General features: G+C 33.5%; 2 protein-coding genes across 6 annotated transcripts; one reads left to right on the top strand and one right to left on the bottom strand.

The window, feature by feature from the left end:
- Positions 1-4,426: 4,426 nt before the first annotated feature.
- Positions 4,427-8,617, bottom strand: LOC145138451 (histone deacetylase HDT1-like). Of its 5 annotated transcripts, XR_013721534.1 has the most exons (7): positions 8,457-8,617; positions 7,621-7,691; positions 7,319-7,540; positions 7,165-7,216; positions 7,013-7,065; positions 5,038-5,117; positions 4,427-4,734 (listed from the first exon to the last, which is right to left on the bottom strand). XR_013721534.1 is itself a non-coding variant. In XM_079072533.1 (6 exons), exons 1-5 carry the CDS (start codon positions 8,467-8,469, stop codon positions 7,037-7,039), a joined length of 387 nt encoding a protein of 128 aa, XP_078928659.1. In that variant the 5' UTR covers positions 8,470-8,617; the 3' UTR covers positions 4,427-5,117; positions 7,010-7,036. The 5 variants fall into 5 exon arrangements, 4 of the variants coding, with proteins under 4 accessions (XP_078928659.1, XP_078928658.1, XP_078928661.1 ...); XM_079072533.1 differs by having other exon boundaries at positions 4,427-5,117; positions 7,010-7,065; XM_079072532.1 differs by having other exon boundaries at positions 4,427-5,117.
- An 898-nt stretch (positions 8,618-9,515) lies between these two features.
- On the top strand, positions 9,516-11,825 carry LOC145138922 (uncharacterized). The gene is made up of 6 exons (XM_079072920.1): positions 9,516-9,759; positions 9,820-9,882; positions 9,939-10,471; positions 10,589-10,765; positions 10,847-11,438; positions 11,551-11,825. The coding sequence occupies exons 1-6, from the start codon at positions 9,516-9,518 to the stop codon at positions 11,823-11,825; spliced, it is 1,884 nt and encodes a 627-aa protein (XP_078929046.1).
- The last annotated feature ends 1,141 nt before the right edge of the window (positions 11,826-12,966 follow it).

Genomic DNA, 12,966 nt, shown 5'->3' with positions numbered 1-12,966 from the left:
AACAAATACACATAAATAATCACATAACATAAACATATAAACATTCCTCGGACCCCGCCTGGCATCAGACCGAAATCCGGAAGCATATAAACATTCCTCAGGCTTTCCCTGGCATCGGACTGAAGTCCGGAAACATACAAAACAGACACATGCAAGAATCACGAAGACATCAAGCATACAAACATTCCTCGAGCACTGCCCAGCATCGGATCGGAATCCGGAAACATATAAACCTACATCGGGCCTTTCCCGACATCATACCTAAGCCCAGAACATACTAGCATACATATACGGTCCAACATTGGTGCCTTCGACCCGTTCATACAGGAGAAAACTCACCTCGCACTGTTGAAGTCCCGCGAATAAATCTCTAGTTGTTGGATGACAGATTCCCGAACTGTCAACATCAAATCAACACCCAATTAACCATTTGGGTTTCAAAGCATAACCATAAATTCACACTTGGGGTAAAAGGACCATTTTACCCCTATCCTAGCTTGGTTCAAGACCAAGGCCCAATTTCACACTTTGAAAGCCCAAAAGCCAAATAATCAACCAAGGCCCAACATATGGCCCAATTTTCCAAATTGGGCCCAAACTTCTACATGGTCTTATCTTACTGCCCAACCATTTATTCTAGTCTAAACACTTGGCATTCTGATGGTCCAATATCTCATAATCATCAAGGCCCAATTATGGCCCATATATGGCCCAATTTTCCAAATTGGGCCCAAGCCTTTCCAATGGGCCTTATCCTAAAGCCCAATCCAAATATTCAAGTCCATATACTTGTTCTTGGATGGCCCATCAATAGCCCAATCACCAAAGCCCAACAGAAAGGCCCAACTCAAGGCCCCAACCAAAATCAGGGTTTCTCACATGAAATGACGATTAGGGTTAAGTGTTCTTACTTAACCCATTAAGGACTTAACCCATTAATTCCAATATTACGTTAAGATAATTATAGGGGCATTATTATGTATTATTTAGAAATTTAATTAGTGACTTCAACGCAGGTCCCGACAATCCAAAACTAATATCTTCCAAAATTAGGGTTTTCTAAACCCTAATTAGGGTTTCTAACCCAAGCACATGCCAATTAGTCAAACGGTTAGGCTTTTAGGTTAATTAGGGTTTCATTAGGTCGAGCACCACCCACTTCCACCTCGGGCAGTGGTGGTCAACGGCGGCAGCCACCACCTCACGGTGGTGGTTATGATTCAACTCCAATCATGTCCAAGCATCCTAAAAGCAATCCAATCGCACGCAAATGCACACCGCCACCCAACACGGCGGCTGGTGGCGGCAGAAGGCGACAGCCACAACCTCACGGTGGTGGTGGTGGGTTTTTCCTTGATTAATCCGGCCAAACATGAATCATTCCACATAACCCCATCAAATCCACACTTAAACACAATAAATCACACACACAGCCACCGCCACACTACGGCTAGTGGTGGCAGAGTGGTGGTACAAGGTGGCAGCGATGGTGGTTTTTCTCATTCTCCGGCCAATTAACACTCGCCAAAGGTATTGAAACACGCACACACCCACAGACAGAACACCCACCACGCAACAGCACGTCGGACATGGAGGAGGAGGACCGGAGAAACTAGCTACATCAGCGACGATGGACGTAGCTAGAACGTAACACCAGAAAAACGGAGAAGAATGGTGGAACCACGAGCGACAGTAGCAGCAACAGAGGAACGGAACCCGCTAGTGGTCCACGTCGTTACCGGCAAAGGAAACAGCGATAGCACTGGATGGCGGCTCGCACGGCGGCATGGTCGTCGGCTGAGAATGGCAGTTGCTCGGAGCTTCGACAGGTTGGAAATGAAGGAAGTCGGGTGGTCGCTTGGTGGCCGTTAGTTGGTCAGAAAACGAACTAAGTGAATGGTGGTGGCGGCCGGTGGTTAGGGGATATAAGGTGGTGGCTGATGAACATTACTAGGGTTAGGGTTACGGGGGGTGACAAGTTATATACCCCGACATCATATGAACTTCATCCCATGTTGACACAATCCTTTCATAATAAGTCCAACAATTACCAATCATACCTTGACTTCTAAAATCTTTTTCAAATTAAATCCATAGTTTACCAAACAACCCTCAGCATTCAAAATTCTTTACAAACTAATTTGGAAATTACATTTTAACCCCCAAACTCTCAATTGTGACTTTTTAACCCCCAAAACCAACGCCTTGCTAAATTATTCTGCATTTAGGACTACTATTCATTTATTAATTTTATCTATTTATTAATTTAATGAACGGAATGTTATATATATATATATATATATATATATATATATATATATATATATATAGGGATGAGAACTCATAGTTTTATGAGAACTAAAGTTGGAGTGTTAGATCAAAATTAACTCATTAAGGACATGATCATCATCTTAACAATCTTATTTAATGTTTAATTTGTGTTATTAGAAAGATTAATAAAAAAAGTCTAAAACTTAACATAATAAATCAAATTTTCGGATTTTTTTTATAAAAGTAACAATTCATGGTTTCCCGATAACTAAAGTTAGAGTGTTATCAAAATTAACTTATTAAGGGTATGATCATCATTTTACCAATCTTAGTTAATGTTTAATTTTTTGTGTTATTAGAAATATTAATAAAAAAAAGTCTAAAACTTAACATAATAAATCAAATTTTCGAATTTTTTTATAAAAATAACAATTTTCAATTTTCTTAAAAATACAGATTTTTAAATTCTTTTAGAAAACATGAACTTTTAAATAAATGAAAAAAATATTTTCTTTTCAAAAAAACTGCAATTTTTTAAAAACAATAAATTTTTAAAAATCAGTAAATGTAAAAAAAATGGAATACTACAAAAAAAAAAAAAAAAAAAAAAAAAAAAAAAAAAAAAAACTAACTTTTTTAACAAAAAAAATCAACATTTGATGAGCGTATATACATATGTTTATTACTTATACTATAATATTCGTAAGTAAATCATAAAAAATTCATTTTTATTTACTAATCTATAAACATAATAGTACAAGTATTTTATTCGATACAAAATAAAATATAAAAAACAAAAAACATTATAAAATTTCAAAGTTTTTTCATGTCTTTGTGTCAAGATTTTTATATTTTTTCAATTTATCACTTTTCATCTCTTTCAATATTTTCCACTAATTCTTCGAAATCTACAAAAAAAAAAAAAAAAAAATTAATTAATACATGAAAACTCACAAAAATGTGTATATGTATATATCATATAAGATTCACATGTGATTATATGATATGTAAGATTCATATATGATTATATAATGTGATATTCACATCTGACTGTATCTTTTAAGTTCAAATGTGAAATTCACAATAATATATATATATATATATATATATATATATATATATATATATATATATAACACGAAGAACACTCGTACAAAATATATGTGTGCATATAGACATAAATCATATGTGATTTACATGTGAATCACATATAAATACGAAAAAAACACACTTCCCTTGTATGTAATGAAATTTCAAATTCATATTCGTCCCATTCCATTCTACTAATGCAATGAACCATTCCCTTCCTTGAGTGATTCCATCCTACCAAACACATAATAAGCATCCAGCCCTCAAAAAGACATCATTGTAGGTCTTTTCTATAGCTAAAAGTGCAGAAACGGTTTCTTTATTTGTTGCAACATGAATATATAGCTTGGTTCAATGGATTTCTCCAACATTCCAATTTCCACATGAACATTGAAATGCTATTGGGAGCTTATCCTATCTTTTTTTCATGTGATTGAGTCCTTTAGCAAGAACTTGTAGATCCTTCAAACTATCCGGATTTGCATTACATTCATCAGCCACTTCATCTTTCCTAAGACCTTCTCCATCAAATTCACCATACTCTTATTTAAATGATTATACCTTTATTATTTTTGTCAAGAATAACTTGGTGGGTCACTTGAGGATTTTGACCCACTATTAGGATACAATTTTGTAGAGAGTATATATATATATATATATATATATATATATATATATATATATATATATATATATATATTTTCTTTTTTTCGGATTATGCAGTTGTGGAAAGGATGTTATCCCTAAAATAGCCCATTAAATACGTCAGGATGAACAAAACATAAATATATCCTAATTACATCACAACTGAGAATGATAATATGAAATATGAAATCATATAGTTGAAATATGATATTGATGTTAAAAGAGGTTGCATTGAATTCAAGGAAAGAACCTTGTATAACTCACTACAAGGGAGAGTCCTTAAACAATTTTAGGAATGAATTTTTAATGAGGATGAGCTCATCATGTTCATCAACTAATTTTTTGTGACCAACATCCTACACAAACAGGTTTAAATATTGTTAAACTAATAGACATTTTCGAGCTCCATTCAAGACAATAATTTATGAAAAAAAATTACATTGAACTGCAATAAAAAGAACATGTTTGAAATTCAACTAAACAAAAACCACATATATCGGGAAAATGTTGAAACATTTAACATTTTTTTTTTAAAATAGCAACATAATTTAAATAATTTATTTAACTGTGATATCCTACTTTTACCTCTTCATATCACATCGGCTTGATTTTCAGTTTCAACTTAAGAGACTGTATCAGGTTGACTGTCTTCATCAGCTTGGCTTTCAGTTTCAGCTTATGAGGTTGTATCAACATGACTACTTCAACCTTCAACTCAACTTTTGAATTCTATTATTTTGAAGAATTTCTCAGAAACAAAAACATTGCAGCCAATTTATTGGATAGAATGACTTGTAAAATTAAATAATGAACCTCTCAACATAATTTCCCGATCCGTGACATGAACTAAAAAGCGACTTAATTACAAATGGTGTAGTTATAATTTGACATGTATTTTGCAGAATCAACTGTGATCTCTTTTATAACAGACATTACAAATCTAGAACATTTGAATCAGTGTCTATATATACATCTGTAAGACACCAAAATACAAGATAGTTTAAATATGGATAGATAAAAGATAAAGTTTACCTTGATTTTGGTCTATCATATATGTCATACAACATTCTTTTGGCGATATTTCTTCAAAATGGCTCTCCATCTGCAACTACCTGCACACAGCACATAGAGCAACATGGTTGGGTCAGATTACAGATTATAACTTCATAACCATGAGAATCAGCTATGTTTTGAGCTTTCAAGACAAAGAACTTGTGGTAACCATTTTTATATGAGGATTGTCATAAACTCCAAAAGTTATACAAAAAACAAAATTCTTAAGTGGGAAAAAGAAGTAAAGCGAATAGAAAAAACATTCACATGTTTGGAAACTAAACATAAGCCATTAAGAGGATTTAATAGATAAAAACATGAATGTAAAACAAAATGGAACCAGAGCTTGAAATGTCTCCACAACTTCTTGTATTGTGAATCTATACAACACCAAAAAATCAATCCAATGGCCCCAGAACAATGAACATAAAAAAAAATCATTATTTACTTAACAATAAACTACTAAAATATATAAATTCACCCGGTCTTGAGCTACTACAAGATGTTGTCTACTCCCTTAAACATATAACTAATTGTTACCATGTCAAAGGCATACATATTGTCAAAAAAAAAAAAAAACATAAACCAAATAAACATAACTAATTGTTACCGATGGTGTGATTTCTAATAAGGGGTGGGGTTGCTAGCTTCCAGGTCAGCAAAACTAACCTTGATATTGAACTCTAAGAACAACATAACCAGGTTATGTCATGAAGAAACACTGATTTCAACAAAAGATTCACACAAAAATATATATTAAAAAAAATGAACAAAGGATTTTTTTAGCTTTTTAAACTATTTCATTATAAGTTGCAGGTTGTGATGGAATGGTAGACACCTTTCTGAATTCCATGAAGTTTGCAAAAAAACTCACAAAAGGTAAACCACACTCATTGATTTGCAGGTGACATCTCTTTTTTCTCAGTTGACAATAAGAAGAATGCTGCTATTGAACAAAGTAAAAGAATTCGACAACACCTTTACCTTTTTATAAACCGTTATTCGTTAATCTTCATATAATTTTTTTTTCTTCAAATTATAGAAACTTAGAATAGTCAGCATGGTTTCTGGTCTTACAATGCATAGTCTAAAGTTGATTCTTTTACAGTTTTGGTTCTAATTTTACAGTTCCATACTAAGTTTGGTATTGAAATGTTGAAATGTTAATGAAAGTCATGACACAAGAACTAGACCTGCATTTGAAGCCCGGCTTATTCAGGTATTATATAGGAAAATAATAAATGTAATATAATAATGTAAAAAGGGTGTTGATTACTTGATTTCATGTACAAAATTTTGATAAAAATTATCATGCAGTTTCATTCTAGCAGTGTTAAAAATTTGAAGTTAACACAAAAGAATATTTATCAACAACTTTTAAATTTTTTTACAGCAATCATCCACCACCTGCATTTGGTGTAAAATCTGCTTAATTTTGAGGCCAATAAATCGAATCAAGAAGGTGGAAACAAAGTTATGAGTTCCAATCAGCACTTATTTCAGTAATATTTCTGAGAAGGTTTGATTCTGCAAAGTTTCTGGCTTTTTTAAGGCTCTCAAGTTATTCAGTCATGGATTCCTTAAGTCTCTTATTTAATTTTTGCTTTTATTTAATAAGATAAGATAAATAGTTGGGTTAATGGAACAAAGCAGTTGGCGCTGGACCCAACTATTTATGATGCATTGATCAAGGAAAAGGTAAACTATAGCCATCTTTTTAGAATTATATGTATTTGTTTTTCTTTAATTATATATATATATATATATATATATATAATATCAAATAATGGTGCAGTTAAAAGGGTAGGCAGGAGTGATGCTTTGCAAAATTGATGTTATATATGTATGAAAATCGATGTACAATTTGAAGTGAAGAATTGCAATCATCATCAATCTTTCTAACAACAAAACTACTAAATAACCTAACCATCATCTAATATTAAAAACTTACTACCTCCTCTTCTTGTCAGTTGCAGATTCATTCACGCTCTTCATCCAGGACTACTGCTGAAATATAAAAACGAACACACAAAAATAATTATATAATTATTTTTTACCGGTATATGTTACACACATGTCATTCTTAATTATAAGTTTATATCTAACCTTCTTCGTGTCTCATCACTGACTCCATCATCGTACGAGGATCCATATTATCCTGAAAAATTCAATGCATAAACATGTTTATGCTAGATCACACTACACTAAGCATTTAAGTACGTATTTGTATATATGTATTTGTATTTATGTATGTGTGTACCATATCATGACCACAAAGGTTTCTAGTTTTGTATCCAAAAACAAATACACTCCCGTATTTCCAGTTATGGGAGAATTGTACGTTTTTGTCGAACTTTAAAGAAAAAACTAGTTGTGAGATCCTCTGTGGTTGCATGATTCCTACAACATGTTTTTTCCCATTCAATGTCACGTACAAATGAAGGGGCTCGTCTCTTTCCTTCTTCACTTCACAAAGGGTAGCCTGAGTAACAAAAAACTTAGTTGGTTATATAACTAATAAAGCAAAATGGGCATATCTCATTTTAGCAATTTGTTTTACACCTGTGTAAGCTGAAAAAACTCGTCTTTATCAAGATTTATTTCAAAGGACTCGCCTGCTTTTAATTCAATGCCTGCATCAAGAAAATAAAATTATACAACTTCAAGAAATGGAACATATAACATTACAACATGAAACAAGACATAACCTAGTGCTAAATCAATTGATACAAAGACAACCAATTTATTTTCAAATAATGTTCTAAAGAATGCAGATAACGGAGTGTTCAGAGATGTAAAACTTAAACACCACTCCCAAATTTTAAGTACTACTACTGCAAACACCACTCCTCAATATAATCTTATAAATCCAATTTATTGCCTCAATTCTGATATATATATATATATATATATATATATATATATATATATATATATATATATATATATATATATATGCAACACATAATAGACTACCAATTAACACTTGCACACCATCTTTCGTAAATACAAAAAGAAATCTCTTCAAAAGAACACGGGATCAAACAACCAGGCTGAAACACATACCGAAACAACCTTCAATACCAAATTACCAATAAAATGCAACGAGATAAAAACCAGCACAAATAATAAAATTGAAAATAACATATATACGAAGCATCTAATATTAACATGAAAATATAAACAAACAAAGCATCGCACGAAACGAGATCACGAGGGGAAACAGGCGAAAACGAAGAATATCATCAAGATAAATAAAAGTGAAGATTTGCGTTACCTGCATCATTATCAAAACCAAAAGAAGGCAATTTTTTTTTTATTAAAAAAAAAAAAAAAAAAAAGCTAACAACATAAATGAAAACGGAAGACACAAACAATGAAGGGAGAAGATTGGTTACCAACAAATTCCATTCCAAGACGAACAGAAAAACTCGTGAGATAAGAAGGGGAGCGGCGGAGAGAGAGTGTATGTGATCAGAGAAATGTTTGGGGTTCGGGGAAACGAATACTGAGTTATAATTAAGGGAGTGCGTGACGGAGGTATGATAAGCTCGGTGAAGCCCTAATGTTTTGGGAATGAGAACCAATATATTAAAATAACTAGATTATAAAACCACGGTTAATAAATTATACCAAAATTAATATGGGGTAATTACTAATCTAGCCAAATTAAGGGGGTAATTAACAATTTTTAGCCAAAAATAGCCCACGAAACCTTCAAAATTCGCCTACTATTTCGCCATTTCGTCTACTGTTTCGCGTTTTGTATAAAAAAAAATTTTTTTTTTTTTCATTTTTAACATTCAAAACCGTAGGTTTTTTAAAACCTACGGTTTCCCAAACCGTAGGCTACGGTTTTCGCAAAAAAACTACTTTTTTTTAGGGGTTTTATCTACTATTTTGTCCAAAAAACTACGGTTTTAATTTTTTAATTTTTTTTTTTAAAAATTTTTTTTTATTATTTTTTTTGTAATATATAGTATAAAAAAAGTGTTTTTAATATGTACAATAACTTTAACAATTATTTTGTTTAAATTTTAACAATTATTTGGTTTGAATTATTTTGTTTTAATTTTAACAGTAGTCAACTCTGACGAAAATAGTAGACTACTTTTTGGGTAAAGTTGACTATTTTGTTGCTAAATTTGACTACTTTTTTGTTAAACTTAACTACTTTTTCGTCAGAGTTGACTACTGTTTTCAACCTATCTTATATATATTAAGTATTTTATATTTTTGGAAAGTTTATTCTCTCTAGCTTCTTAATCCTCAAAATTAAGATAATGAGTTGTAACGAGTATTTTGTATTGCTCATTACGGATGGAAGATGGGAGTTTGTTAATTCCCAATTATCATATGTTTGGCCACTGGGATACAATCCGAGAATGTTTTATTTAGGTGTTGAATTTTACGAAAACACAACGTTCACCGAATTTGTTCAGTTGGTCAAGTGCAAGATGGGTCTTCCTGAAGAATCAAAATTTAGTTTGGCCTATCAACATCCAGAACAACTCTATTATTGTGGTATTGTTGATGATCGTGATATTAGAAAGCTGATAAAGGTAATAAATGGCGTTGGAGATAAATATGTGTCTGTGTATGTGGTGGTTGAAGAAGGCGTTTGTCCGAACGAAATGGATGATAGAGGAAAGGCATCTGCAGCAAATTTATCAAGCGGAAAAGGGAGCAACAACCCAATAGGTAATTTTAAAAGTCCAAGTAAAAGTCAATATCATAGTGTTGCTGAAAATGTAAATGTAGTGCCAGAACCGATTATGTATGTTACACCGGAGAATTATAAGTATGTCGGTGATAATGATGTTGGTGCATATGTTAATCATGTTGGTGTAAATGAATCATTTGACAAAAAAAAAAAGCAGTAGCCGTGGTGAATAAGGTCGGTAATGAATTTAGAAAACAGGAAGTTCCGTTTTTGCATGATGGTGAACTAAAAGGATATGGCGAGTTTGCGGATTGTGACAAGTTTGATATATCCGGCCTAGATAGTGATTCTAACGGAGAAGAATTAGATGACGAATCTAAGCTTATTTATTCAAATACCATGTTTCATGGTATGCCCCCTTTGCCTTCGTGTCCTGTAAATGCTGATGTGAACATTCCATGTCAGAGGGTGGATATAAGTGAAGAGATTAATGTTTTAGACATTTTTGATGACAAAGAGTTGCTCAAGCTTGCAATCGGAAGACAATGCATGGAACAAGGTAAGCAGTATAAGACTACCAGATCGAGCAAAGGAAGGTTCGAGGTTGTTTGTTTGGTTAAAAATTGCTCATGGATGGTTAGGGCAAGGGGAATCCAATCGACTACTGCTTTCCAAGTCACAAAAGTTGTTGACCAACACACATGTTGTGCGACAAATTTGGAGTCTAATCATCGACAATCAAAGAAAAAGGTACTCGGCCACTTTATCGCTGAAGTATTGGCCGGAGACTATAATAGAGTTTATCGGGGCAATGAAATTGTTAGGGACATCAATTCGAAATTTCCAATCAATATCTCATACCAACAGGCATGGCGTGCAAAACAGTATGCGTTGTTGATGTTAAGAGGTACCAAAGAGGATTCATTCACCAAACTACCAGTGTATCTGCACAACTTGGTCAAGCACAATCCAGGAACTGTTACTCAGATAAGAGTAGACGATGATGATCGGTTTGATTTCGTGTTTATCGTGTTGGGTTGCTCGGTAAGCAGTGTTAATTTTTATAACAAATATAACATATGAATCCTAATTGGTATTTGTTAATGCAATAAAAAATAATTGTAGGTACGAGCGTTCATCAAATATGGTGGTCACCTAAAGGGTGAATTCAAAGGCACGATGTTGCTCGCAGTGACAATGGACGGTCAAAACCAAATCATGCCTGTTGCTTATGCCATTTGCAAAAGTGAATGTACTGAGACGTGGTCCTGGTTCCTTCGAAAGCTACGTGAATGTATAGGCAACTTGGAAGACCTTACAATCATATCTGATAGGGCTCCATCCATAGCGACGTCAATTGCAAATATATTTCCTCTCGCCTATCATGGAATATGTGGTATCTATTTGTATTTCAACATTTCAGCAAAATTTGGAAGCAGCGATACAATTCACGCATTATTTTGGGAGACATGCAAAGCCTATACCATTAAAAAATTCGATAATGGGATGAAAAAAATAAAAAATGTAAATATTCGTGTATGGGAATACCTACAAAACATCAACCCAGAAAGATGGGCCAGGGCACATTTTCCTGGGAATCGGTATTTTCTTATGACATCAAATAGTGCGGAGTCGATAAATTCAATGTCACGATTTGCAAGAAAGATGTCAATATTGATGTTGATTGAGTATTTTCGTGCAACAATGCAACAATGGAGTTTTTAGAAACGTAATGTTGTAGGTACTAATATTTTATATACATTGTTGATTGAGTATTTTCTTAACTCGTGTAGTAATAATTTTATGAAAAAATATGTCTATTTTTTTAGCTGAAACTAAAACAACACTTACCCAATGGCCTGAAACGATTATACAAGCAAATAAGAATGCTTGTAATAATTGGATGGTGTACCCTATCTCAAATAGCAGATTTGAAGTGAAAAGCTCTAACCACAAAAGTGACATTGTTGATTTCCAACAAAGAACATGTACATGTAGGCGGTGGCAAATAGATGGCTTACCTTGTGGCCATGTTATAAAAGTGCTGACAATGAACCGTTACGAAGATTGTTCGAAATTCGCTTTAAAAGCTTACTTTACATAAACATTGAGGAAAACTTACGAGGAGTCTGTAAACCCCTTACCAAGTCCATCTGAGTGGGAGATCCCCGATGATGTGATGACCGTGAAGCCACCCATAATGGATAGACGTCAGCCGGGTAGGCCAAGAAACACTGGACGTATTCTGTCGCAAGGTGAGCGTCCCATACGACAAGAATGTTCTACATGCGGTCAATTTGGACACACTAGGAATGATTGTACGGGTAGGGGATCGGGGAGCAGATATGGGGGGAGGAAAAAACCTACACAAAAGGGCATAATGACTGATGAGTTTGCATCCGGGAGCGGGTCACAGAACGAAAGCGTGTACCCTACTTTTGATTTCAATAGTACATTTGATTTGAATTGTCCTTAGATTAATGTAGGAAAGCAATGAATTCTCGTATTTGTAATTTTTATTGCTTGTATTAAAAAGCACTTCTGAGATTATTAATTAAATCTAGTACTCCACTTATTAACTCCTTTATTCCATGAAAAATAAAACACAAACATAAAATATTATAGAAATCGAGATACACCCTTACGAAACATTACATAAGACATTTCACATAAAAGAGCCTTCTACATGAAACATTTGTTATTTTTAAGTAGGATCCATGCATCCTCATACTCGAAGTCACTTCCCTCGTGCTCCAAAATGTAATGATCTTTAACCATTTCTAAAAGATCTTTGTCGTTGTTTGGATAACGATACCTGTTTTTAAGATGATGATACCATCGATTAAACCATGTGATTTTTTCCTTTAAATCCATCCACTTACCAAAAATATCTTCTTCTGTTTGGTGTTTTCCTTCTCCCAACGAGAGGTTAAACATGGCTGTTATGCGGGTCCATTCATCACCTTCTAAGCAATCAGGGTTAACCATGGTTACATCATCGTAAATGTTCAACCAACAACGTGTTACCACCATTACCTCTCTTATCGTCCATGGATGTGGAGTATTGGACGGAGCAACTGCGTTGGAAGAAGTTGGTTGATTGGAGGCCATTTTTTTAAGTTTTTTGTTAGTTTTTTATAATTTTATAGGAGTACTTAAATAAGAAAAAAGAATAACATCCAATTAGGTGGATTCCCATAAGTACTGTTTGAAACTACACTATGAAACCGTAGTCAAATAATGTC

The sequence above is a fragment of the Lactuca virosa genome, chromosome 9 (assembly GCF_052849685.1).
Source record: "Lactuca virosa cultivar CGN04683 chromosome 9, Lactuca_virosa_CGN04683_v6, whole genome shotgun sequence".
Classification (NCBI taxonomy): Eukaryota; Viridiplantae; Streptophyta; class Magnoliopsida; order Asterales; family Asteraceae; genus Lactuca; species Lactuca virosa.
The sequence above is the reverse complement of the archived record's forward strand: the minus strand, read 5'-3'. Positions and strand labels throughout refer to the sequence as shown.